Source organism: Onychostruthus taczanowskii, unplaced genomic scaffold, assembly GCF_017590055.1.
Source record: "Onychostruthus taczanowskii isolate IOZ18803 unplaced genomic scaffold, ASM1759005v1 scaffold58, whole genome shotgun sequence".
Lineage (NCBI taxonomy): Eukaryota > Metazoa > Chordata > Aves > Passeriformes > Passeridae > Onychostruthus > Onychostruthus taczanowskii.
In genome coordinates, this window is record NW_024503457.1 from 9,389,311 (window position 1) to 9,416,978 (window position 27,668).

Below are 27,668 nucleotides of genomic sequence, written 5' to 3' on the forward strand. Positions count from 1 at the left end.
ATACTCAGCTACTCTGTTTTCTCTTGCACTCAGCCTGCCCAAATACAAAGCAGGTTGTGGAAATAAGGTATACTCCTCATTCTCTGTGTCTTACTGCCACGTCTGGTCTTAAGACTGCAACTGAGCTGCACTAGCAGTAGAGGAGGCTGAGATAATACATACATCCTATACACATACATCCTCTCTTCTGGGGATGAGAGAAGTGCCTCTTACACAGTGGTAAATGCAGTAATCACAGGTGGAACACATTCAGAAGACTACAAGGCAAGCACCCTCATCCTGCTATTCCCTGTGACTGGAAATGTGGCCAAACCAAGACTTGCTATAAGGTGTGAGGAGCAGTGGCTCTGCAAAGGGCCACAATTTCTACTTTCTTTACTGTTTTCCTGTCTGAATAAACTGAGTGACTGAGATGTGTGTGTAGCTGGGCTAAAGGTCACCACCACACCATGCAAATAGCTATATCAGTTGTACTGGCTTATGCAGCCACTCCATAGAAGAAGTATACCCAAGCAATACAGGAGAGAGGGGAATAAGATGAACCTTTATTTACTAATTAGTGCATAGCTGAGGGGTTTTTTTCTCCCTTAAACAATTATTTAGCTAATTATTTAATCATATTGCTTAGAGAGCTGATAAGTTCAATTTCCTGAGAAGACAGAGTGTTTCTAAACTCATGGCAGATCTCAGAACAAGTGTGAGCTCAAGCTCACAAACTCAAGCTGTGAGAGCCCTTATAAGACAAAACTGGCACTCCTCAGCACAACTTGGTGCTTTTCCTTTATTTGTACTGACTATCCAGAGGCAGTCTGAACAATCTGACCTGCAGGAAGTGGCTGTTTCATGCCCTCATGGGAGTGCTTTCCACTGGATGAGCAACATTACCTGCATGCCTTCTTGACCAGAAATCCCCACACCAACATCTGCCACTTGGATCATGCTGACATCATTAGCACCATCACCTAAAGATGACAAAATGCAGTTTTGTTGTCACTAGCAGACCAACAGCAGCTGGTAGCAAAAAACCAAAGGAAAAACTCTTGCTACTGAGTGTTGTTGAGTATAGTAAGAGAGACATTTACTAAGTGTTGGTTGGGTAGAGTAAGGGAGATGTGCAGTAGGAGAGGATACACCTTTAGAATATAAGGTTCAAAGCTTGCAAAGTTGCCAAGACATTCTGATCTTTTTAGACCTTTTTATCACAGGAAAGAAACAATAACACAAATCCATCTCTTTTTAATAACACCTAAAATTCAGGTATCGGGCTTGAACGGCACCAATAGTAAACAGTAGAAAGATGAGAATGAGCATCCACAATACTTCTGCTTCCTGGTTAAGCGTCTGCCTCCAATCATGTATGACAAGAATTAAATGTGCAAGAAGGCCTAAAGCCAATGTCATCAGTTTCCCTGCTGTTGGCATGTGTAAGAGTGGTATCCACTCACCAGACAAAGGTGATGTCTTTCTGAATGTGTAATACAGAATCACAGAATTCACAGAATCACAAGGCTGGAAGAGACCTTCAAGATCAAGTCCAACCCATGACCTAACACCTCAACTAAACCATGGCACTGAGTGCCATATCCAATCTTTTTTAAACACATCCAGGGATGGTGACCCCACTACCTCCCCAGGCAGACAATTCCAGAACTTTATCACTCTTTCCGTAAAAAACTTTTTCCTAACGTCCAACCTATATTTCCCTTGGTGCAGCTTAAGACTGTGACCTCTCATTCTGTCAGTTGCTGCCTGGAGAAAGAGACCAACCCCCACCTGACTACAAGGAAGTAGTCCTTCCTTTCAGGAAGTTGTAGAGAGTGATAAGGTCACCCCTGAGTCTCCTTTTCTTCAGGCTACAACCCAAGTTAGCTCATGTTGGTTAAAAGGGAGGATGCATACAGGTAGGCTTTAAGCCAGAGCAGGAGCTGAAGCTCAACTTGTAGGCTCAAGATGCTCAGAAAGAATGAACATTCAAGCTGCCTAGTCTCCACTAGCGTTTTTAAGCATTCTGGATAATTCAAGTTAACAAGCCAGATGTTTTTTACAACATATGCAAATTATTACATCCACAGTCAGTTAGCCAAAGATATAAATTCAGTGGGAGGGAGGGAGGCATATTTGAGCAAGATATAATATACTAAGCATGAAGACTGTGATAATCAGCACATACTTGGTGATGTTGATGTCACACAAATCTGGCAATTATTATACATACTTAGGGTTTCTCATGGGCAGGTCCCACCCATATGTGTTCCAGCTATAATTAACCAATACAGGTAGATGAAAGCAACTGTATTTCTAACAGTATATGCTGAAATAGTATCTTCTAATGAAACATGAACCTAAACTTGAGATAGGAAAAGAAGAGCTGGTTGACTTGTGTAAAAATCATAGAAACATGGAAGATCCTGTCAAACTCAAGAAAGATGGACTGCCAAAGTCTCCCCTTTGCCAGCTGAGTGATTAGGTGGGGAAAAGTGTAACTGTTGTTATGACACCAGTTGTAAATCCACTCTCTGTAATGACAAGGCCAAGTAAGGCTGACTTGTGATGATAAACACAGAACCTTGAGTTTAGGCATGACCAAATGAAACAGCACCGAGCACAAATTTTTTGCAAAATGGTGTTTTGCAAAACACTGTTTTGCACAGCATAAGATAACCAAATTCTTCACAGCTGTGTTCAGACATGTCCAAACCTCTTAGCATAAAGGAGTCTTGATTACCTAACTTCTGTAAGAAGAAATCCCAAATACTGTTCCAGAGTTCTATGTTGGTTTTGAGTAAATATGTTAGAATAAATATATTAGAATTGTCCAACATGTTTTCAGACAAAACTGAAAGGCTGTTTCAGTTGTTAGGCAGCTGGGAGGGTCCTGTTGCACGTCAAAAAAAAAAAAATTTTTCAAGACACATCAAGGCATACATCAAGGTATACATCAAGGTAGACTAGAATAAACTGAGGTATTACCTATTGCCAAGGTCATTGCTTTGAGTTTGTCTCTGACTAGTTTCACTACCATGCTCTTTTGGAGTGGGGTAGAGCGACAGCACAGGACTGAACGGCATCGCTTGGCTAGTGCAAGAAATTTATCTTCTAGTGTGGGTTCCAGGGCATAAGCTAGAGTCCTTCCATCAATGACTAGGCCCAAGCTGGAAAGCACAGAGGAAGAGGGTGGATAGAGAGGGGTGAACCCAACAGTCATGTTTCCAGTAGCTCCATCTATTGTGTTGTTTGAAAATTTAGACTCTACGCATTGCAGACACTGTTCCAGCAAGACAGCACATGTCTCCTGAAAAGAAATTCAAAATAAAAATGCTTGAGAGAAAAGAACATGCATTCAAAGGCTTCTGTTTGCTGTATGCTTAGGCATAACTATACATGGGGAATGTATTATTTGCTGTGCTGTTTAAGTTTTAATTTCTAATAACCTTCTACTTGTTCTGAACACACTTAATTCTTGCAGAAGGTATGACAACAGTAAAGAGTAGAAAGGCTTAAAATCTAACTCTTCTTTAACATGCACTTTTGTATGCTAAATTTCTTTTAGCTCCTTCTCAGGATAACAGTGCTGAGAAATTATATATAATTGGTACCAAGTTAAGTATGGTGATGAACACCATTATGGTGATGAACACCATGTATACGCCCACAACTCAGATCAAAGAGTTATGCATTGTTAAAGGCCAATTAAAGGTTATTTAAGCTGAAATCTCTCTCCTAGCCATACTCAACTAGAAGATGTTATTGAGAATATATGAACATTTAAAAGAAATGCTATTGGTCTTACAGCAAAGTATGACTAAAAAGAAAAACCATGGAAAATTAATTTACCAGTCTAGTAGATACACCCAAGAATGGAAAATACTGTTATCTCTTCCTCCTTTTTGAAAGAAATTGGAGCTGAATACTGATGGCCTACCTCTCCTCTGCTGATCTGAAGTCCAATTTTATCACCCCATAAAAAGACTACAACACTGTCAGTCTGGTTCCTTGTATTGTATCAGTAAACCCTTTGTGACTGCTTGCAACAAGGTGAGCACAGGAAAGATCAGTAATTCAGAAGGATTAGAAAAGGTTTGTTAGGAAGCAAGGCATTACTGTAGATGTGGTTTTCTGCCTCTCACTATTAGCATCAAAATTTAAATATTGCTTCTATCTCCAGAGAAAAAGCCACCTGAGAAAACATGAATGACTGAGTTATCTAAATATTACATTTAAGTGGCATAAAATAAAGCACAATTTCTCAACAGGTTATCAGTTGCTTTATTTCTCAACATGTACTTAATAACAGGTTGCTTTTAGACTCATTAGTGCCAATACAGAGAAACAGGGATGTTTTGAGAATGCATACTGAAGAAAGTGATTTATGCTGATATGGTATATTTTCATTCATGGTGAAGTTCACTACACACAGTTACATGTTTTCAGTAAGGTGATGATAGATGGTTTAGAAGCATGATTCACTGAAAAGTATTCAAAGACATGTCCTACCTGAAAATTATAGCTGAAGCAGGAAAAGAAGCAAAAAAAAAAAAAAAAAAAAAAGAAAAAAAAAAAGAAAAAGTAAAAAAAAAAAAAAAAAAGACAAAAAAAGGAAAAGGAAAAAAGCCATCAAACTTTTAATTGTACAAGTCGAAAATAAAGCAAAACTAGTTAATTAGTCAACTTGTATACTAGATCTGCTTACTGGTGATTCAGCATTCAAAGTGATGATTTCTTCATCGTGGTCTAGTAGCTTGCAGGCATATGCGATATTAACAGCTGTTTCTTGCTTGTCTCCAGTAAGAACCCAAATCTGCAACCCAGCTTTGCGCAAGCTTGCAATGGTTTCTGGAACACCATCCTGCAAACGGTCTTCTATGCCAGTTGCACCTAAGCACATAAAAAAGCAAAATATTCCATATTAAATGAACATCAAGGGTTGCCCTTAAATTTTAAGATTAGATTACAAAAAAAAAAAAAAAAAGAAACCAACAAACCAAAACCCAAAACAAACAGACCAGCAGCCACTTTTAGTGGGAGACAGCTAAACTACCAATGGTTGCAAGATTTGGGCAGCTTTTTGGGGGTATTGATGAGGAAGAAAGGAAAGTAGCTGTGGTAAACAGTTGTAAATAACAAATCCAGAATTCAAAATGTCAAAAGCCACCAGATGCCACTCCTAGTCCCAGAGGTTCACAAGGCTTATTGTCTCTATGCTTCGTATCTATGTAATTTCTGCTGAATGTTGCTAGAGAAGCTATTGGATCTTGGAGATCAGTTCCATTCCTAAAGGTCTTAACTGCCTTTTCTCAGCAAGAAGAAAGTGGGTCACTAGAAATTCATCTTTTAAAGGGGACTAACAGCAGGACTGCAGCTTGGCAACAGCAGATTAGACTGCAAATATAAACCTTTTAGTGCCTTGTTGCTGCTCTTTGTTCATGCAGAAAGATGCTGGTGACCAAATGAGATATAGCAGAGAATAAATCATAAATCTGTTGACCATGATGTGAGAGTAAAATGTGTATTTTCATGCTTTCAATGCATCTTTCTACCTGTTATAAAAGACTGGGTATCTGTTTTAAGCTTACAGAAATCAATTGACTGAGGCAAGATACTTATATATAAGAGAAGTGGTAAAAAGCCACTCAGGACCAAGATCAGTGTCACCACTGGTACATCAGTGCTCCACTGAGTGCCAGAGAGACTCAATGTGAGGAAATGGAAGCCCTGCCACTAGCAAATGAGGAAGTGACCGGCATGCAAGTTACTTGGAACAACAGGAAAAACAAAACAAACTTTTCTCAGCTAATTATTTATTCTATGTTTGTTCCTTGAAAAAAAAAGCATTAACAACAGAAGTCCCCTTAAGTCTGAGCACCAGCCATTTACATGAAAACACATTCTTAGGGCAATGTTGGGAAAGCTATTGCTATCTAAATAAAGAAAAATATATTCCAGGCTGAATTTTTATTCCCACAACCTAATGATGGCTGATCATTGCAAGCTACAAACCACAGTATGAGGTTCTTGGGGAATGACTGAACTGATAGTTTACCACTGGCCAGAGCTCAATTACTTGTCCGGCAGCTCAATTTCACTTTTTTTTTTCATTTTTTTTAGGTCAGACTGCAGCCAGAGCTAACAGGTACACCCATGGTGGGATCTTGATTTCTCTGGTCTGAATTAGGCAACTCATGCCCTCCCTTTAGGTCAGGGAAGAGAACCAGACACTTCCAGGGCATGACTCATCTAATCCTAATGCAGATATCTACGTCAGACCAAATGAACTACACTTTTTTTTGTCTCTCCATTGGTTATATGTTGAGCCTTAGAGACCTGTAGTAGATGCATTAAAAGTTGGGTGAGGTGGATCTGTCTCCCAGATCCATGCTGGCAATTAGTAAAGGTCTTTCAGCATCTCAACTCAAAAGAGTATGATTTGGCTCTTGCAATACTTTTTTACATACACTCATTTTAACTGCAACCCCTTGCCACAGGATACAAGGCCCCAGGTGCATGTGCTGAACCTGATGTATATGAAAGTTGATGCCTCTCACAGATGCAGTTTGTGAGCTTTGCTTTGTGCATGTCTCTGGTGCCCCTGGAGTCAGAGAAGTCTCTGGCATGTTGAAGCAGCACTGAACTAATGAAATTCTGTACATAGCTTGGGCCAAGTCCTCTTCGTCTTTAGAGCAGCAGTTCCCATTTAGGAGATTGTGTCAAATTCATCCCTGGTATTACTCCACTTATTTCATTAGTGATCTAATGTTGGCAGGAGCAAGGAAAACAGAGTATGTCTTTTATGTTAATTAGATCCTACTCCTTTGTGGTGCTGCACATGACAGCCATGATAAAGTCCCACGAAAGCCAATTTCTATACTGTCAGAAACAATCTAAGTGAAAGAACGGATTTCATAGCCAAGCTTTCAGAATTTTTATCACATTTTAATTTCATGTCCAGCTCTCATTTCATTACCTAGCAGATGCAGATTCTTCTCTATCCGCAGTGCTGACTGAAACAGAAGTTCTTCGCGATTTTCAATAGAGGATTCTGCTTCTAAATGAGTTTTTAACCAGCAGCCATACTCTTCCTTGCTGAGAACCTATCACAAAGAGTATGTGAGGACACAGTCAATATGATACAAGGGCATTCATACTTTACTGAATAAAATCAAAAAGAACTTATGAATCAAGAACAATAAAATAATAAATACCTTCAGTAATCTTCGTAAAGATTCTCCTTAAAAGCAAAGTAAAAGCCTGCATTTACTTACTCTTTTTGCAATACAGAGAGTCCGCAGCCCATCTACAGCATAAAGATTAAGGTAATTCTGGGTTTTGCTTCGGATTTTTTTTTGATGTTTGCCCCGAGGGTCATCTAGATAAGAGTAAAACCATAAATTACTTGTTGAAAAATAACAGCAGCTGAATTGCCTCAGAGAATAAAAACTTGTATACAGTGCTTACTGTACCAGCACTTTATAACTGATACTTTTAATGAGGTGTTGATATTTCCTGGGAAAGTCAAGTAAAACACTCACTTAAAAAAAAAAAGTCTTTTTGTTCTTTTCTCTTCTCTGTTTTCCTTCTTCAAAAAAGTCACAGTGAATGTATGTGAGAAAGACTTTTTTTTTTTTTACTCAAGTATTTCTTCCACCTGAGTATTTTAAGAAATCATGATAATCTTCACAGCAAACAATACTGTCAGAAATAGAAGTATGATTTCAAATACGCTACTAGCAAATGTTTTTTCCATTTCTTCACATCTCATCATGTGCAGAAAAACAACACTTAAAAATAGCACTCAGTCTTCCACCTAGGCTAATATCTTGAAAGAAGTGGAAACAGTGCTCTGTTTCAGATATCTAAGTGCATGAAGGTCCTTTTGTCTGTTACTGCTGTACTGATACTTCCTATCAGCCTGAATCAACACAAGAAATTCTGGGTGTGACTGTGATTTCATTTAGAGCAGAATTTGCACTTGCAGACCTCACAGCTAGCTTCTACTTGGATGCATCAGCAAAACTTCCACTTAGCTTAACCCTCCACTTAAAGCCATGTGTAACTACTCAAAATGAGGACTGAGCATCTGTTTCTTTTCTCTCCTTAACAAGGACTGGTGCAGTGTGCTCACTCTGTGATCAACATAGAGTACTAAATATGATGGCTGCACATTTTGTTCTATCTTATTACAAAAAATGATGTCTCAGAAAATTAAAAACAAGCAATGATGTATCTTTTTTATAATCTAGGATTAAGACAAGTTCATGAAAAAGGTACTGTAGTAGTAATCTTTAATAATATGAATTTCAAGGTTAGCACTTAAGTAAACATACAAGGGGGTAATTTTTAGATTGGAGCCATTGAGTGAGAATGACTGGTACCTTCTGGCAGGTTTTCCTACTCCCTGATGTGATAGATTTTTTTTTACTAAAGTCTGAATATTTTAGGGGGATGTAGAATAATTTCAGGATATAATTCTGTAACTGGAGCTGTTCCTAAGTGCAATATTTGAGTTACTAGTACTTGCACAGTAATTAGTAACTGAGTCAGGTAACCACTTCTCACCCAAAGTCTGGGCACTTTGAGAGACCTACTACATACAGCACTGAATGTGCTCACCTCTCATACTGAGAGCCTACGGGTGCTATGCCATTATATTAAACACTTAATACAGGTATATAAACTAGATGGCATAAGTATCTTACTGTTTATACTTTTCAGTGCCCGTTTACCCAGTGTGCACTCATAGTGACTTTGATCTTGCTATATGTTGACTGCATACATATATCTGTCTGTCTACAAAGTTACATAGCATTCAGAACTTATATATATTTATACAGCAGCAGAGTGTGTAATTGGGCATTCAGATGCTTCAGCACAGACACATATATTGATTTTATAGAAATAAGGGAACAGTGAGTTCAGAATCCAAATATTTGGGTTTTGTTCCATTTATCTCAACCACGTATCAGAACATCCAACTCACTGTACAGCTACTTTCTCACCTTTAAAGAGTTTTCTGTCCTCTCTAGGTCTGCAAAGCTTGGAATATACGTACATAGTTGTTCCTAAGGGACTCTGTGAAGATTGTGGTATTTCCTGCATATGTTCATCTCAGTTCAATCTGATTAAGGTCATCTGGTGAATACTGACTGGTAGGAATATTCTCTTGGGCCTGCCCATCTACCTATTAATACTACCTATGCTGTCACCACTGATTGTCTCAAAGGGACAATACAGATATATTATTCCAGAAGGACATCCCTACAAGGATTATTTGCAATTGGAAAGCCCTTTCTTACACTCTACACAGAAATATGCATATAAGAAACAGTTTCATTTTGCTACTTTTTCTATTAGTGCATTGTATTTGCTACTTTTTCTATTAGTGCATTATAACCTTTTTGGCACATGTGACTTTGCTGTATAATGTAAGATTTTTTTTTTTTTTCTGGGAGAAGTACTCAAGCAAACCTTCTTTGAGGCTTCTTGTATTAGTGAGCTTTTTTTTTTAACTTTAGAACAATAAAGCAGGCAAGCATTCTTCCCAATTTATTGTGATATATTAACATTCTAGAGAAAAATGCCATATTTTTTGCATATCCCACAAGAAATCTTCTTATGGGAGTGGCTATTTCAGTGGCTCACTGACTTTAAATGATGCAAACTTCAATAGGTGCTTAAATACATCAAAAGCTGTTTCTATCCCTTTAAGGTTAAGTAGTGTTAATCACTTCAGATCTGTCTAAATACCACAGGTGCTAATGCAGTGATCATAATGTTAAATGCTCATACCTCCTTCGGTGAACAAAGACAGCAACTGTACAGTAGAGACGTGTATACTATTTTCTGTGCAAGTTCTCATTTCCAGCATGCCAATGACAGCTAAAGCCCCTTACAGCTGTTCATATGCCTTATCAGTCCTACCCTACATTTATCTTGTGCTCAGAAGTTAGAAGGAGGGAAGGTATCTTTTGCTGACAAAACCCAGCTGTGGAGATTTTTTTTTAGCTGGGATGAAGTGTCTGCTCTGAGCAGTGTGACCACATGCCCCATGTCAGTGAACAGCAAGGAAGTCTCCTCCAGAAGAATGATAGAGAGCTAGTGGCCTTCTACTTCTTCATTTCCTTCCATAATCTTGAGCTGCAGCAAGCCACTGCAATCATTGTTTTCTCAATGATTTATGTTCACAGCTCCTGTGCGAGCTGCGTATTGACTCACACAGTAACTTTCTTATTTATGAACATGGTGACTGTTGAGATAAAGTGAAAACAATACACTCTTGGGAATAATTTCAAGGCTTTTGGAAATATCTATTTGCTATCAGAATACACAAAGTTCCGCAGTCTTAACCAGAGTCAGATATACAGGCAGAGCAAATGGAGTCAATTAATAATCTTTTTTAATTTTGAGGCTCATGACATTTTATACTTTTCTATAAGACACAAGGAAGCTAAAACATAATACTTCTGCTTCTGATTTCAGGCTGCTTCTCTCATCATATTATAAAATACTTATTCTTACAAACAGGAATCTTTATTTCATGCCATGTGGCATTTGAGCTGGGAGATTACAGACATGGTGCTGCCTTGGTCCTTCAGTCTAAGGGCAGAAGTCTGAAGACACACTCTTGACTAGTGTACAGTTCACATGTCCCTGAAGCACTACAAGAGCAAAGACCAAGTTGGGGGACTAGCTGTCGTCTCCATTCACTTTTTAGTTATTTCCTTAAAATGATAAATGACTGAATTCTTGTAGCATTACATCTCCTCTCATACACATGTTCCACCATCACCAGTGAACTGGATAAAACCAATGACAGACCCCACGATATAGATAACAGCCACAGCATAAATCTTTTGAGGTTCCCTCTACATCCATTGACACTAGGATACTGCAGGCAGAGACAGCAAATTCAGTTCTAGGCATGAAAGACACTCAAGAGAAATGGCAAATGATTTTCAGAGAGATCTGCTGAAACATACAGAATTACTGAAGACAGCAGGGGCTCAAGAGAACTAGAAAAAACAAGGGGAACAGCTTATGGTGTTCTAGTGGCTGCACTTTACATTGCTTGCAAAAACAAAGCACACCAGAACTCATAGTTCAATTTGGCTAAAGAAACCCCAAACAAACAAAAAGCCCAAATCAAAACAAAAAACTTCCCGCAAAATTTCAGAACCACTTTCAATTTGCTTGCCTGTAATGATGGTGGAATCTGTATTTGCCCAGCTACAGACACTGCTCATTCCCACAGTGACCTTCAGGAACTCTGCTTCTTTTCTAACATTTATCACAGAATCACAGAATCAATAGGTTGGAAGAGACCTTCAAGATCATCAAGTCCAACCTGTTCCCTGACCCCTTAACTAAACCATGGTGCCACATCCAGTCTTTTTTTAAACACATCCAGGGATGGTGACTCCACCACCTCCCCAGGCAGACCATTCCAGTACTTTATCACTCTTTCCATGAAAAACTTTTTCCTAATATCTAATGTATATTTTCCTTCACCTTTGATGATGTTGCCATTTTTAAATTTTCTAACTGGCCTTACTGTTTTTATCTAGGTGGGTCCTAGGTAAAATTTTCCCTGAAATTTCCTGAAAATTCCTTAATCCATTGAGTCTACTGTGAAGGGAAATTGCAGCTTTGAACACAGTCTGTTATATGGTGGCAAAAAATTTAAGACCTGGCATAAAATATTTTTTCTTTTCTAAATGCTTAGTTGTCACTGTGAGAAACTCATTTCCAATCATTATTTTCTTGGTATTAGAAATTTTTAGTGCTAAAATTTCTCTATTAGTAGTTTGGAAGGAAAGACGTTTCCATAGATGCTCTACATGCCTTCTTGATATCAGATCTTTGCTAGAAAATTATTCATGAATACTTTATTGTCAGTTAAGGACAAGTTGTTCTTAATTTTTTTGGCTCAGCTTTGATTTATATGGCTGAAACCAGAAAACTAATGCCAACATTTTTTCTGTGTTTCGTTAAACTAAAATTACACAGTATAAGCCTTTCACAATTGTTTACTCCAACTAATGTCAAAATAACCACAAAGTCAATGCTTTAGTGAAACATGGGAAGTACCTCTAGCACTTTGGGGCTCTGTCCATTCATGTTGGGAAAATCTTTAAACACTGCATGAAATTCAGTGTTGAAAATGCAGTAAATTAGATGCAAACTGATTAATGCAAACTGAAACCCATGAGTTTCCTCTAACTTCTGAAAACTTACAGGATTCTTCTTGAGACAAACTGATTACAATTAGCTATTTAAAGCTGTCCCTGCTTCCTAGGACATTTGGGTGCTGGAGAATTCTACATGCTTTAGGGAAATTCCATGTTCACAGCTACGTGTCTATTGCTTGCTAGTCAATTATGTATTTGAAGCCAAGATTTCTTGTCTGAACAACATCTCTCTGTCTTTTGCCACAACCTTTCTGTTTTGATGGCTGATTCACACTGCCCTTTAGCATCATAGTTGAACATGAAAAAATGTGCTGCTTAATGCAACATATTTCAGCAAAAGGATGTAAGGACTTACAAATGAAACAGAGGGAAGCAGCAATAAAAAGTACTTCAGTTTCATATGAAATACTCAATTTTCCAAGCACTGCCAGGCAGGTTTTCATAAAGAAATGTAAATTGCTTTGGCTGAGTTGTAAGGAATTCCTTTAAAATAAAGCTTGCAAGTAGAAGATCTTCTACAGAAATTATCTTCACTCATTCTTGTGAGGTAAAGAACCAGTAATTTGTAACAGAAAATTTGCAATAATTACAAAGTATTATAAAAGAAGGGTAATGATTGCCAATTTACAATATTAAAAGCATGCAAGTCTACTTGCTAAACAAGGCAGTAAGATATGATGAGATCTTCAGCAACTAATTGCCTCCCAACTCCCCCCCAAAGGTAAGTAAGAGGTGTACCTGAAGAGCAGGGGAGAAGAAGATCCATAACAACTGAATCTGCTCCTTTAGTGTAAACATTTATTTCATCTGTGAGAGGATGCCTGACCACTACCGACATCCTCTTCCTGACGGAATCAAAGCCCAGCGTATGTAATACTTCAAAGCTTAAGGTTCCCAGGTGAGGTAGCTCCACTGATACCTGGTCAGACAGCCTTCCAACCAGAGAACAGTTATATGCCCTTGCTGCATAGACGAGAGCAGCTTCATCTGGACTCTCTGCTTCATAACGGAGTTCTCCTTCCTCAGGTGCGCCCCCCACAGCCATCCTGCCTTGCTGGGAGCTGTAGCCATTGTTATTCATCTGTGCAGAGTATGCCAGCTTCTCTTCCAGTTTCATTAAAGTGCTGTCCGTAGATGTAGACGAAAGCGTGCTTAGACCAAATCTGTGCATTGATTTGCTTGTAGCTAGACTAGAGGAACTGCTGCTGTTAGATCCAGAGGTCAAGCGACTTGGAGTGAATCTTCGTATGAAGTCTTCAATGGTTTTTACTGGAGATTTTAGTTCAAATCGGTCTCTAACCTTGAGATGAAGAAAACCCACCAATGAACAAACACCAAAGAAAAGTTCTGACACTGATAGTCAGTCTATGCATCTGCAACTAAAGAGTAAAATTTCTTTGAGGGCACAAAGTAATAGTATTAGTATTTTGAGAAAGGAAAGTAAATGGACAACACTGACCCAACAACAAAATAACTCACTAGAATTTCAAAATTATACCTGTGTATGAAAACACATATATTTGTATTAAAACAGTTTTTTCTTCTTTCACTTCCTCAGATATGACTAATGGATAGTCTATCAATGCTGCACTATCACCATCTGCAGAGCATACTAGAAGCTACCATTAGTATGAGCTTCTCATAGTTTGTGCATATTCAGTGAAGGTAGTGAAAAAAAGTTAATGCAGTATTTTTTTGTTGAGAAGGGTGGTATCTCGTAAAGTTTAATGAGAATATGCCAATGTTGAAAATATTCTCAAAATACACGTTGCAATAAGTAATTTCCCCCATCGCTTTCATCATTGAAGCATTTTGCTTCAGACTTACCATTCATCTCAGTTCACACAGATCTGTTCTAAAGATACAGTAGCATTACTAGTAATAGCATATTCATAGTAATATATATTATATTATTGTGTAACACTGTAGCATTCCTTAAACAGCAGAACTGAGCATTCTCCAAATGTTTCCTTGGCACAAAACCACATCATTTTGCAGACTAGTTCACTTTTTAGTCCAAGCTGGAACAGAAGCAAAACGCAGAATTTTCTCCAGAATGGAAATTCCAGCTGCTGGCGAGCTTTAATATTACATTCCATTATAGTTTTGTCTTACAGATCATCTTGGGAATGTGTTCTCGAAATTCTCATTCATCAATGACACTAGTTAAAGGCCAATTTAAGCCCTAACGATCATTATTTCTCATAATGAGCTTAAGATGCATCTTTTACATAATTTGAAAGTTTTAAGTAATGTTTTTCAAGTGTATTTCTCTTTTTAAACTTTTAAAAAATGTCTCACCCTTAATTTAATCTGTATATGAAATATTTATTCACTGACAGCTTATATCCCTTTCTGGTATGTTTTGCACATTTACAAATTAGTTTCTACACATGCTTACATATTTATGCTTATTAAATGAATAAATTACAGTACAAGAAATCCAGAGAGTTTCAGAAATATCTTGAAATTGCCAATGAAAGAATATCTTGTCATGGAGGCAAGTGAAATAGCTGACATACTCCTCTCAGCTAATGCATTATTAAACTCACTCAGTCACATAGTGGTTCTACGAGTCATCACAACTCTAGCTGTTTCTCACTAGAATATGAGGTTTTTCATTTCCCTAGCTTACCAGATAATTTAGTATCAAGGCAAAGGAAGCCTGAACTCTCTTCTCCTTTTTCTTTAACTTACCTTCTGTCGGGGCTGATTAGGTGCAGTAACCACGACTGTGTTACATATAGTCAAAGCTATGAAGAAGTCGAAAACGTCGCACAGTTCTGGACTCAGATGAGATAAAGGCTGCTCGTGGCTCCTCATGACCTCCAGGTGCTTTGCACATTCATTCACCTTTTCTAACAACCTGGGGTCAGGTGTGATGTCCTTCTCCTAGTAACAAATAGCAGTGTTTAATATGTCTACTTCCACATTTCCAAAGCAGCAACATGCAATTAAAGCATCCACAGCAGTGTCAATATCAAGAGTTTTGGGGTGGCCTTACACCACAGAGTAGAGGTAGAGAGAACTGTAACATACCCATTCTAGACAATAAACAGTTAACAATGAGCCTACTGTTAGAAACTATGTGAAATATTTATAGCAGCAATATTTATCTACTTTGGAGGTAGTGAAAAGGAGGAGAGTTACATCCTAATTTTCCTCATTCCTTCCTGTTTAATTCAAGACATTTATTAACTAATACTAAGGTATGGTACACTGCAGAGACCGGAAGTGTGGAAAAAATAGACAGCAATGACATTTAAAGTTTGGCTTTACATCAGCACAAGAAAAGGAAACCATCTTTAATTGTTTCTTAGAGAACAACCATCCATTTGAAGTTAATTCATGAAGGTTTTTTACACTGAAACATTGAGCCCTTTTAACTATCTTTCATTAGTATTTCCCACTTATTTAATATAATTCTTGTGAGAGCAAACTCCAGTATTTTGTAACACAGAGGGAGGCAAGGATACAAAAGATTAAAAGATAAACTGATCTAAGCTTCTTTTCTCAGTAGAATTTTATCTCTTGATGCTCAGCAGCTGATGAATACAAGCAACCAAAGAACTCCAGGTATAAAAACTGCAGCTTGCAATTTTATCAAAAGAGCTTACTCTTCTTGACTGAAATAAAGAAAGTCTACCACTGCAAACAGCATCTTTCTTTGTTTATATTTGTAATTTGCTTTAAGGGTGAATTTGTGTCAACAGTGCAACAAGGCAAACCCCCTGAATAGACACAGCTTGGCTCCTCTGTCCTCTTATTGCCATTTACCTGATGGAAAACTTACACAGAGTTACAACAGTGTAAAATAAGCCACATGAAGTTGTAAGGACATAAAGTTACCAACATTTTGAAATGTAAAAATGTTTAGTTTTTAAAATACAACATATGCAGTCAACTGATAACCACTGAAACATACTAAAAACTATGCTATGTTGTATGTCAACAGTGTCTAAGAATTGTAATACATGGTGTCCACCCCTGCACTTGATAGTTTTAAAATCCTCTGACAAAAGAGAAAAGAATTTGCATATGCAGAAAAATTCAAATCCTTGATCTCAATGCTATTCTCAGCTTCTGCAGATAAAAGGAAGACATACATTTCTTTCCAAACTCAAACTATAACTCAAACCAACGTTTCAGATTGTCATTACCTTCAGCTTGTTCACACAGACAAGGCATTTAGATAAGTTCTATGCCAACACTTCATTGTTTTTGTACAAACAGCTGTGACTACAGAAGTAAAATCACCAAGATGAAATCTATAAAGAGTCACAGAATGTTCTGCAGATTTCTTTACCTTCTCCTTTCCAGGACATGGCTCTATAACAAGATACAGCACACTGTGCATTTAGTTCTCATGACTTACCATTGGGCTACTGAATGCAGTGTGTTTCGAGAGTATGCTTGCTCTTTTTGCTTCAGCTCTGCTACCCGTGCGCCGGTGGGTTTTGGTGCTCTGGCTCCTGTGTATCACTTTGAGGCTCTGATGGCTGCAGATACTGTCACGCTGGGACAGAGTTCCTCCTTTTGGGGCTGCCTCTTCTTCTTCTGAATCAGGTTCTTGGTACATCGCTAAGCGTTTGGCTATCGAGTAAAAACAAAGAGGGACAAATGTTGCGTACGTTAAAAGCGGCTTAGAAAGAAATAGGGAGAGGGACATGGTTTTCAGGTGATCTGATTTTAATATTATGCTGTGCTTTCTCAGTAACAATGAATAATTCCACTACCAGGAGATATAATGTAGTCTTAATTGAATGGCAGCATCTAATGGAGGATGCAGATAACATAATTAGAAATGTAACACAAAGCAAAGGCAGCCTCCCTTATCATCACATTTTCTCTGAAAGGCAGTTAGACTCTGCAGTAAATCAGTGCATCCCTGAGGACTATTCTCTAGCTCTGCCTGATGAAATCAACCAAAGAATTTGGTCTTCACTTGAAATCTGAGTAGGAAATAAACAATCCAGAAATTTTTCCTGTCATTTCCAACACAAATTTAAAATAAAGTATTTTAAATACTTTACTTAGTATTATTACTACTAAGTACCAGTTACTGATACCTGAAATGCACCCAGAACAGCATGCCTACAGAGAACTACTGCCTTTGTTTTACACACAGAGGTTACAGACAGCATAAAAGCCTTGCTTAATGTCAGGGCCATTTGCTGCAGAGTGGAGACATGAACCCAGATCCTTGACTGTTAGCCTAGTGTTAAAACCACTGTGGAGCCTGTCCCTTCTTCTCTGCATGAGACAGGACAATGCAGCATGCAGTGTGAAAAGAGGGGACCCTCACCTACAGCAACACTTTTTCCTACCACTATCTGCTGCAGTGACCAATTCCTGGTTTACACAGAATGAAAGAGTTCTTCCAAATGATATATTTTAGATGAATATTTCCTCAGTGAAGAATCCAACCAAGCCAATTATGCTAGAAAACAATCCTGGCAGTTGGATATACAGAAATCAAAAAGGAAACAGAAAGCAGAGGTGTGAAACAGCTGTGGAATCCTGCCCCTCTAATGACAGGCTGTTTAGCTCTAACTCATGTACAACATATTTTTTCATTCCTAAGGACCGTGGGCATTTAGTAATCTGGGTGATTCATTAGGCAGGCAAATGCCACTCCAACAGGTATCTATTTATTCCTTCATCATGTATTCATTGAAAAGCTTTTCATTATGCTTTCAAAGTAATCCACACCATACAGTACAAGTTACATACTTGTGGCTCAGTTTGCTTCGGTTCTCCAGTGTAACAAATTAGATTTTCCTAATACCAAATGATAAATCACTATGATGTACGTTAATTACTCAGGCCTTTAACAAACAAAGAAATTATTTCAAAATACTTCCTGAGAATAATCTTGCATAATAGGGTGAGTTTGGCACATGATTGCTTCTAATTTAGCTAGCTTTACAAACAAAGAAAAACCCACCCTCACTATCCACTGCAATTTCCAAACTAAGTTTTAGCTGTCAAAAAGCAGCTGGAGGAATTGAAAGCAGACCACACACAGTACATGGTGATAGCTCTATCACTACAGTATCATGCATCAGAGGTTTTTTCAACTACATTTGAAACATGGGCTTTGTCTGAAGAATGGGAGTTTCTCAGTCCTGGCTGTGACTGCTCACCTAGTCACTGCTCTAACTCTGTGCCAATATGCAATTCCTCCACTGCACTCTGGCTCCTCCTGGCAAAAAATTCAGACCATGGATTCAGAAAGGACCATAGCACATTTGGAGACACAAAGGACACACTGCAGTTCACTTCTGCCCCACACGTTGAATAGAGCTGTACAGCCCAGGTCCTGAGGCTGATGTAGACTAATGGTGAATGACTGGGGAGTTTCCTTCATTAGCATTATTTGGTGGGATGCATGTTCCTCTGTGTCATGTGGAGGGAAAGACGTTGAGCAACATCACGTTCATTGCAGTGAAGGCAGCTGCTCCTTGAGCCACACAGCTTCCAAGAGAATAGCACAGCACTGCTGCCTTATCCTTTCAGTACCTGCCGAGTTCTCTGATTTGTATTACAGAACCTACAGGACAGCTCAAAGAATTAGAGAAGTCACCAGTACCCTTCGTCCTTCTGTTGCATGGTAATGACCTGCAAGTAAATGAAGTTTATTTCACCTCCAAAGGCTGCTTCCTGCAATTTCATTCATGTGCTTTGGGCCAGTGCAGTTCTAACCTCTCCTATCACTCTTGCCCACTAATTCCCACTTTTTTCTGCTCTGTAACCTACTGTGTATTTTCCCAGTGGAAATACAAATCCCTTTAGTGTGAATTTAATTCAACTGATCATAGGCTTGTCTGTATCAGAAGCAGTCTACACTGAGGGCCCAAAAGGAAGGAAGTGGGAGGGAAGAAAGGAGGGAGGGAGGGAGGGAAGGAAGGAAGGAAGGAAGGAAGGAAGGAAGGATGGGAATATCACAGGATGTTAATTTAAGATGATGCCTCAAGAACCAGAATGGAGCATCACACTGAAGGGGTTTTGTCCTTCTCTCCACTGTGGAGGTTTGATGGAGTGCACACCCCAGGATGAGGCCTGTGTGAGGGCACTGCCCAGTCAGGCAGTGCAACTTCTGCCTTCACGATCTTCTGCAGGTTCCTTGCTACATGCTGCTAATGCCAGGCTGAAAAAACATTGCTCAAGATGACACAGTAGTAAGGTTTTCCATGCTTTACCAACATTTAAGATTTAAGAAATTGTAAGAAAAACATTTTTGTGGCTCATTTTCTCTAGAGCCCTCAGCAGGAAAACCAGTCTCAAGCAGAGCTGGTGTCACGTATGGACATGGCCACTCTCAGGCAAAGCATAAGAAAACTCTGGATTTGCCACAGGGATAATATTTTCACCATAGATGCTGGACATTTGAATGCTAGACAGAAATCTGAGCTGCTTCTTCTCATAACAGGTAAAGGGATGTTACAACTACTTCAGCTTTGCAAAATGTGCCACTCAATTGGTCCAACTCCCTTCCAAGCAGAGGTTTTTTAAAAAGGATATATTTTCCTTAATAATCACACCTACTTTAGGTTTCTGCTCTGAAAATATGTCTTGAGATATAAGACTTCAAAGATCCTGAATATAATTTTATTCTCTGTATAAAAACCTCTATGGTTAAGCAGAGAATGCATTTCATGTACAATACACAGTTATGCCCGCATACCATATCTCTGGATTCCTCATTGCCCTTTCTTCTTTCTTGCATTACATCTAAACATATTTTGTTTATTCAACACAGCAAAAGCTGTTTCCTAATGCAGCAGTTTATTTATTAGCATTACACTGATAGCGTGGGTCTTTTTAGTCTCTATAATAATAGCTATCACTTGCTCCCTATATAGGTTTTATTGTAACACATCCATTTAATTGTCCTTGCCCCTGAGAAAAATGAGTAAAAGGGAAAGTAGGAACAAGACTAGAATCTCATTTAACCAAATCAAATGCAATTCTTTTGATACAAATGGTGTTATTTCAGTTTATACCAAGGGAAACGTGACAGCAACAACAAAAAACAAGCCTGAGCACCTTTCAACATTTTCTCAAGTGCAGTCTTACACATTATGCAGCAAGAATTGAGGAGTTTAAAGAAATAATGAAACCCACTTTAATCGTTATGCTGTGGCTAAGGTTCACATTGCTTCAGCTGTGCAGTGTGTGCCTCTCTGGGAACATGCTGTTCTCTCCACCCACTCAGCTCCCTCCAATTGAGAACCTTTTCCTGTGAACACTATAACCTGAGAGACATTGTTGTGGGATACTTTTCAGTTTCAGCACTGAAAATTGATGGCCTTGATCTTTTTTTCTATCCAGTTTCTTATTAAGGGCAAAGACACAAACAACTTTGGTAACACAGCAAGCAATTTATGAAAGTCAAATTTCACTATCCTGTACTTCACTTTATATTTATGACACAAAGAAGAAACAACAGTTAATACTTATTCCATTAACCCTCTTTTATCTTTCATAAGACAGCAGGAAGCTATAAATAAAACTCCTGTAGTAGCTGCCAAGTATTGAGAAGATAAATTCTTTATCTTCTGGAAGATAAATTATTTTATTTTAAAAATTCTTTTCTTCAATTTAATTTTGATTTTTTTTTTTGGGTTTTTTTTTTTTTTTTTTTTTTTTTCTGTTTTACCTTTCATGCCATATATGCTCTATGACAAGGAGTCCATTTTGCAGGCTGACAGAGACACTGTTGCCACACATCCAGGTGTTCCACTAACTTGAAATGTGAGATTGGGAACCTGTGAAGAATTTCTCTTCAAGCAGCATAAAACTGCAGACCCCTTAAGCCAGAATACTTAAACTGCCATTGTGTGGGCACTATTTCACCATGGAAAAATTCCATTTTGCCTCAAACCAGTCAATAAGGCTGCTACTGAACTGTCACAAAGTAAATCTGTATGTGCAGCACTTACACCATCACACCACCTTATTTCCTTATTATTTTATAAGTGCCAGTTTATTTCACTTTGAAGTGCACTCTAGTGTCTACATAAAGATTGAGACAAGCAGCTAAAATGCTATAAATTTGTACAAGTTGGCTAACATAATCTTAATTTACTTTGCAAGAACTTGCCCATAAAAGCAAGCCTTAAGAAAGCACCAAGATTTCCCCTCCTCAAACCTTTTGACATCACCAGGGGCTTAATAACCTTAAGACCTTTATTAAGAACCCTTTACTCAGAAACTGAGATGATTCCTTTTTTCTTGAGATTTTTCAGAGAAATTGTCAGTGTAGGTATATGGTTAGAGAGAAGTAGTACTTGTCCCTAGGGGAGAGCTATTCTGTCTTTTACAGGATTTAAAATGGGGCACTCCCTATGTACTGAGTTCTACATCTGCTCATACAGCTCTCTTCTTAGTTACCAATTAGAAATTTTCAAAAAAGCAGTAAGAAAGGTAAAGAGAAACTACAAAAAAGCTACACAGAATGCCTAAATCACCCAGTTCTGCTGAAGATTTTCAGCTTTCCAGGAAAGCTAGATGGACTATTCTGATTTCTGAAGCTCATCAGATTTTAAAGGTGGCAGATGAGAAATCCCTTTGGAAGCAACTACTACATTTATAGAAAAGGTTCAATTTCTATGGCTTAAAAAAAAAGTAATTCTCTAATATGGCTGGACTATGCAGGCTATGGTCTCATGACTACACACAAAAAGAGTAAGAAAATTCCACTACAAAACTGCCCCCTGAACTAGGAAAGATTTTTTTAACATAATGTATTTTCCTGTAAAAATCAGTTGCTAGCCAGCCTTCATCAAGAAAAACTGGACAGCATAAAGAAACTCATTCTCTCTCAGATTTAGTGATTATGAAACTTTGTTAAACAAGAAAAAAATCACTGAGGTTTTTATCATCTAGCTTCACTTCCATAAACTTCTCTTATTCTTATGTTGTCTATAGTTCTTTCAGTCATTGGAAGGAAGTGGAAGGAATTAAAAGAATGAAAAATTCAGATTTTTCAGGTCTTTGTGGTTGTATTCAGAAGATTCAATTTGTGTTTTGTCAACAGCTTCATACAATGGGTAGCTAAAACTAGAAAAACAGAGATCACATCCCATAGGCAAGAGGGTAATTAGTGCAGCATTTGGAAAACAACTACGACAAATGTCAGGCCAAGACCATCTGGTTGTAGCTAAATCATGTAAGGACTTTCAGAAGCACAGTGGGCTTTTGGGCACCTACTGTCTCTGTGACTAGCAGGCAAACTTGGGGCATGGCCAGCTCCAAGAATTGTTAGGAGCTGTCTCCTAGCCTGAATGAAGAGTGCTGGTATGGCCATGCAATTTGACATGTAGGGAAACAACACATTTTCTCTTTTTTTGTGCTAACATTCTTTTGGGCTAGAAGCTAGTACTGATTGGAAGAGTAATTCTGGGATTTAAGCAGAGTGTAGTGCCAATGGGTATTCTCTAAATACCCAAGACACTTATGAAAGGGACAATCATTCTTCTACAGAGAGTGGTCCATGACATACCCTGCTCCTGAATTAACGCTCTGCCAGTTAAGAAAAACCTTTGGAGAAGATAATAGTCACACAGATGTGAGGTGGGAATTATCTTTCTTTGTACAGAGAATTCTACACCACAGAGAAATAGGAACGTATTAGAGAACCACCATAGATGTTTAAAAAAATCTGATAAAATACATCCCCCAAATGTTTAATTTTCTCCAGTGAATGTAAACTTATCGGATTACTATCCTCCATGCACATATCAGCAATTAGGTAACTAGTATCCCATTCTTGTCAATAGTCTCCACAGGAACTAAATGTGCAGTGCAAATTCCCATAGTTTGATCCAAATCAGTGCATAATCCACCACCAAAATATGGTAAGTGACCTCAACAGTGATGAGTATTTCATAGTGCTTCCATCATGGAACTCTTATTATGTATGCTACGTTCCTGGATTCCTCTTCAGTGCTAAGCTTTTGCGTAGCAGAACCTATGAGTAATACTTTGTACTACCTTCAGCTGATGCTATCCAACACTAGTGCAATTTATTGTCCATTATTATTTATGTTTTTGTCACCTCTTGTCTAGACTAAAACAATGCAATACTCCTAGGCAAAGCACCATCCACCTATCATAAGAAATGTAGAGGTTATAGAGAATTCTGGAGAAAAATGTTTTCTCCAGAACATTAATGAAAACTTGCTTCCCATACCTAAAAATGTATTGTCTTGCTCAGGGTTTCTGTTTTTATGTTAAAGCATGCAATAATTGCTTCAACTCTGCATAAGGTCTGGATAGACCTCTGTGATGAAAATCATTAATTAACATGTCCATGTTTCATGCAAAACAGAATTCTTCTCCATAATCATAAAGCTCAACTTTCACATGGGGAATTTATACAGCTTTGTGGCATGAATTTCTAAGGAAAAAAGGATACTCCCACCATTCAAGAAAAAGACATGCTGCCTCAAATATGCCAAACTGAACACACACCTTTAAAGTAGCCCCCAACCCTTCAAAATTGTGTACTGCATGTATAGAGAGAGGAAGAAGGGGAAAGATCAATCTACATGGCAGGGAATTCATGTGCATTGCTTAATGCACTCCCTGAGTGCAAGGAACTGAGATATGACAATGTCAAATGCAGTATAGTAACAAGTAGAACAGAAAAGAATGGGATAATTTCTCATAACTCTGAATAAATTTTAGGGAGAAGAGCTTATAAAGCAGCATAGAGAAAATTTATGATGGCTATTCACAATCTGTTGGTTGAGTAATTAACAGATATGCAGTAGTCCTAGATTATGCAGAAAAAAATGCTTTAAAAGAGAATGAAAGTTCAAAAGTTCAGAAATTTCAGACCTCAGTTTGCCAGTGTAGACACAACTCTCCTGCTCTGTGTGTGTGCATGGCTTAGCCCAAGAATATAGGACCTCCAACTGACTTCAGCGGAAAACTTGCCAGAAAATCTTGCCATGGGAAAAAAAGTCTGCTACATCTTAGCCTTGTTCTTGGATATGGCTGAATGGTGCTGTTATAACTGAAATTTCTCTCCTAAAATTTATGCCTGAGGCAAACATCTGGCATGACAAATTTGAAAGAATAGTTTAAAGTTTTGTACAGCTATCCAAAACTGAAAACAGGATCTTATCATGAGCAGGGTCAAGTAACTGGAATGACAGGCACTGCTACCCCACCGTAGCAGAATAACAAAATTAAACCAAAGAGCTCAGAGCAAGGTTATTTCCATCCTTAGACATCTACTTTTACAGTGGAAAATCACCTGTTATCAACAGCTTTGCATCCTGACCCATGTACACTAATTTTGAATTAATTTCTTCATATAAAGTTCTACTCAAAGTTTGATTCCAAGTAATAAACTACTGTGCATGAAAAAAATACTTGGATATGTGAAGATATAGTGTCATCTCTGAAACAGATCACAAAAGGCAAATGCATTTTACTTGACTTTCTAGCATATATGCCAGACCCAGATCATCCCCTAAGTGAAAGATTTGAGAATTTTCTACTTCACTAAATCCTCAGCAAAACCTGAGGTGTAGAGTAGGATGGCATCAGTTTTAACATAAGCAGGAAATTCAGATACTCTGGTATAAGACACAGAAAAGTGGCTGACAAATAATTTGCAAGTAAGCACATAGCAATGAAATGTTGTTGATGCACACCCTAAAACCAGAAAGAGCTGTGATAGACGTTTTATCATATCTAAACAAGAAGGCTTCAGCAGCAGAAAAGATAACAGATGGCTATAAAATCAAACTGCAGAATAGGGTTAACAAAATACTTGAATGAAGAATAGTATTTATTGTGGTATTTATACTGATTATAGAGAACAAAATAAATAGAAATTATCAACATTTATATAAAGAATCATAGAGAAAGACCTATTTTCCTTAGAGAGAAAAAACCTCAAAAGAATAAAATATAAATATTGTGTCAATTAAAAAATTATATTTTTCATAAATTTTATATTGACTGGAGTTACAATGAAGCCCAAACAAAGCCATAGGTGAAAAGAATGACTGAAAAAAATTGATCAGTTTATGTATCTGACACTTTTGTTTGTAGTGACATTCACTCTGTTTTCATTAACTTTTATATTGTAATATGAAATCTTAAGAGGAAAGCATGCACAAACATAGATTTCTGTTAAATTCACTAATCTGAAGAAAAAAGATCTGAACATTCAACACTCAAACTTAAAGGCCTGAGTTCAGCTGACATATATCATCAGATGATAGCAAGCACATAAAAATACTCTGTCTGCACTGTTTGAATTGTCAATAATATTCTTGTGAGGAACAGAATACACTTTTAAATTAGTACAAACAAGCAAACAATCAAGGACACAGAAGAAGCAAAAAAGAATAAATAACCAGAGTGTCACAATCAGATTTAGGAATCCAGCAACGTACTGTAAGTTCTAATTCTCTTCTCTTTCTTACCTACTGTACAGAGGTAGAAAGTCACAGGTTCTCCCTAAGTCCTTTCCATAACACTTGTAACACTACCAAAGGTCTGGTTTCTTGAAAAATGTGCCTTAAATTTAAGGTCTCAGTACTATTTAAAGTAGGAGAGAAAAACCCAACAATCTGCTACTTCAAAATATCTTTTTCCGCTTTAAGATCTTGTCCTCTTTTTAAAGCATGTTTTAGAGTTCCCAGTCTATTTTGATTCTTTATCTTATTCTGTATCTTATTTGTAAGCTGAAATTCTGTAGTGTTCTTTAAGAAGAGATCTTTATGTGTTGTGTAGAATAAGAAACTTATTTTTTGCAAACAAGAATATTGTAGTTGTCAATATTTTCCTACAGAAATATGATTTGAATTGTTTAGATCTGTTCTTTCAAAAATGATAATGATAGTATGCTAGAGAAAAATAACACAACCTACAAACATCATAAAATAGGAAATTATAATTTTAAAAGGATGAAGAAATAACACGGGATGACAACTCTCACATTGCCTTGTGAAAAACAGTAATCTTTTACTGTTTTAAGAGGTTGATACTTGAATGTGAATGTTGTCTCAACTGCAGTGTTCATAGAGCAAACATACCTGACACAGACACTTTTCACACAGGAGCACTGATAAGAATCTGACTAAAGTAACATAAAATATGCAATTCTATCAGATTATGTTTCTTTTTAATATGACAACTGGCATCTTTGTCTGCATTTATTTCTCAGTACAAAAGGATAATCTCATTGCAAGTATTCAATCAGACACTAATCTGTCTGTATGCTTAAAAGCATTATTTTACACTGCATACTTCAAACACACCAAAGAAGTGGGATACCAGCAGCATCATTCAATTTTCTTACATCAGCCATGTGCTCAAGTGCTTTATTACATCAGGAGCTAAAGCCAAAAGCTTTAAATGTCTCGAAACATACTGTATATATTACAGAACACTCTAGTAAGATTGTCATTGCTAGCTGAACACAGCCATTGAATTACACTGATCTGACAACAGCTGTTAAATTTCTTTTGTTTTCCTTTTTGATTTAAGATTACATCAACTTTTATGACTACTTCAGTTTGCCCAAAGTACAACTGTTAGATAGAAAACGTGACCATGAGCTCACCGTTATCATCGTGGGAATACTCTATTCCAGAAACAGTACATCTTCGGAAAACCATCTTGTTTTCAGTAAGTGTCCCAGTCTTGTCTGAAAATATAAACTGCACCTGACCCAAGTCTTCTGTGATATTTAAAGCTCGGCACTGCAGTTGAGAGTCTGTTTCTTCATCATATAAATCTTTATCTTGATGAATAAAGTATACTTGGCAGATTTTAACTATTTCAATAGATACATACAAAGAAATTGGAATCAGAACCTAGAGTACACAAAAGGAAAGAGAATTAGGAGAAAACAGAAGCAAGGACACAATCAATTATTAAAGTTAGTTAACTTTGCACTTGACTGGAACATAAAGAGGCTATTTACTTTAAACATCTACTCTAAAGTTATTATCGTGCTTAAAGAGTTTATTTACTGTGTTAGATGAGGAAAACCTATGGTGAATTGCAGAGCTGGAATGCATTATTATGTCCAGAAAACTGATCATCAAAACACAAACAGAAGCAAATATTTCTTAGGCTAATAAACTGAGCTTTAAACTAGTTGGGGAAGGAAAAGAAAAAAAACCCCAACCCAAATCAGACCATACAATCAGAATACTGTAGATGTGAAAGGATTTAATAAAATTGTTCTGCATGAATAATAGACTGTTTACAAATTCACTTTGCAGGAATACAAGAAACAAAATGAAAAATGTTAATCTCTCCATAGGAACAGTATCTTTGACCTTGACTTTTGTACTGCAAATTATCTGAATGAAGATCATGTTTTATAAGTGCTGGAGAAGAAGACATGAAAAGACTTTCAACTGTTTCTTGAGGATTGTCAAAACTACAGAAAATACCTAATTTGTACTTGAGTTTTTCTCTGCAGATTTTTTTTTTTCAGGATAGAAA

The 27,668-nt window shown here is 37.5% G+C and overlaps 1 protein-coding gene across 1 annotated transcript in view; it reads right to left on the reverse strand.

Moving 5' to 3' along the window:
• The window catches only part of ATP10A (ATPase phospholipid transporting 10A (putative)), a 108,816-nt gene that overhangs the window by 11,978 nt on the left and 69,170 nt on the right, over positions 1–27,668 (reverse strand). Inside the window, exons 7-15 of the mRNA XM_041418202.1 lie at positions 26,776–27,028; positions 16,558–16,775; positions 14,880–15,074; positions 12,921–13,482; positions 7,260–7,363; positions 6,962–7,088; positions 4,691–4,875; positions 2,971–3,292; positions 886–962 (exon numbers count right to left, since the gene is read on the reverse strand). Of these exons, the coding sequence (XP_041274136.1) occupies positions 886–962; positions 2,971–3,292; positions 4,691–4,875; positions 6,962–7,088; positions 7,260–7,363; positions 12,921–13,482; positions 14,880–15,074; positions 16,558–16,775; positions 26,776–27,028 (2,043 nt within the window). The remainder of the gene's footprint in view (positions 1–885; positions 963–2,970; positions 3,293–4,690; positions 4,876–6,961; positions 7,089–7,259; positions 7,364–12,920; positions 13,483–14,879; positions 15,075–16,557; positions 16,776–26,775; positions 27,029–27,668) is intronic.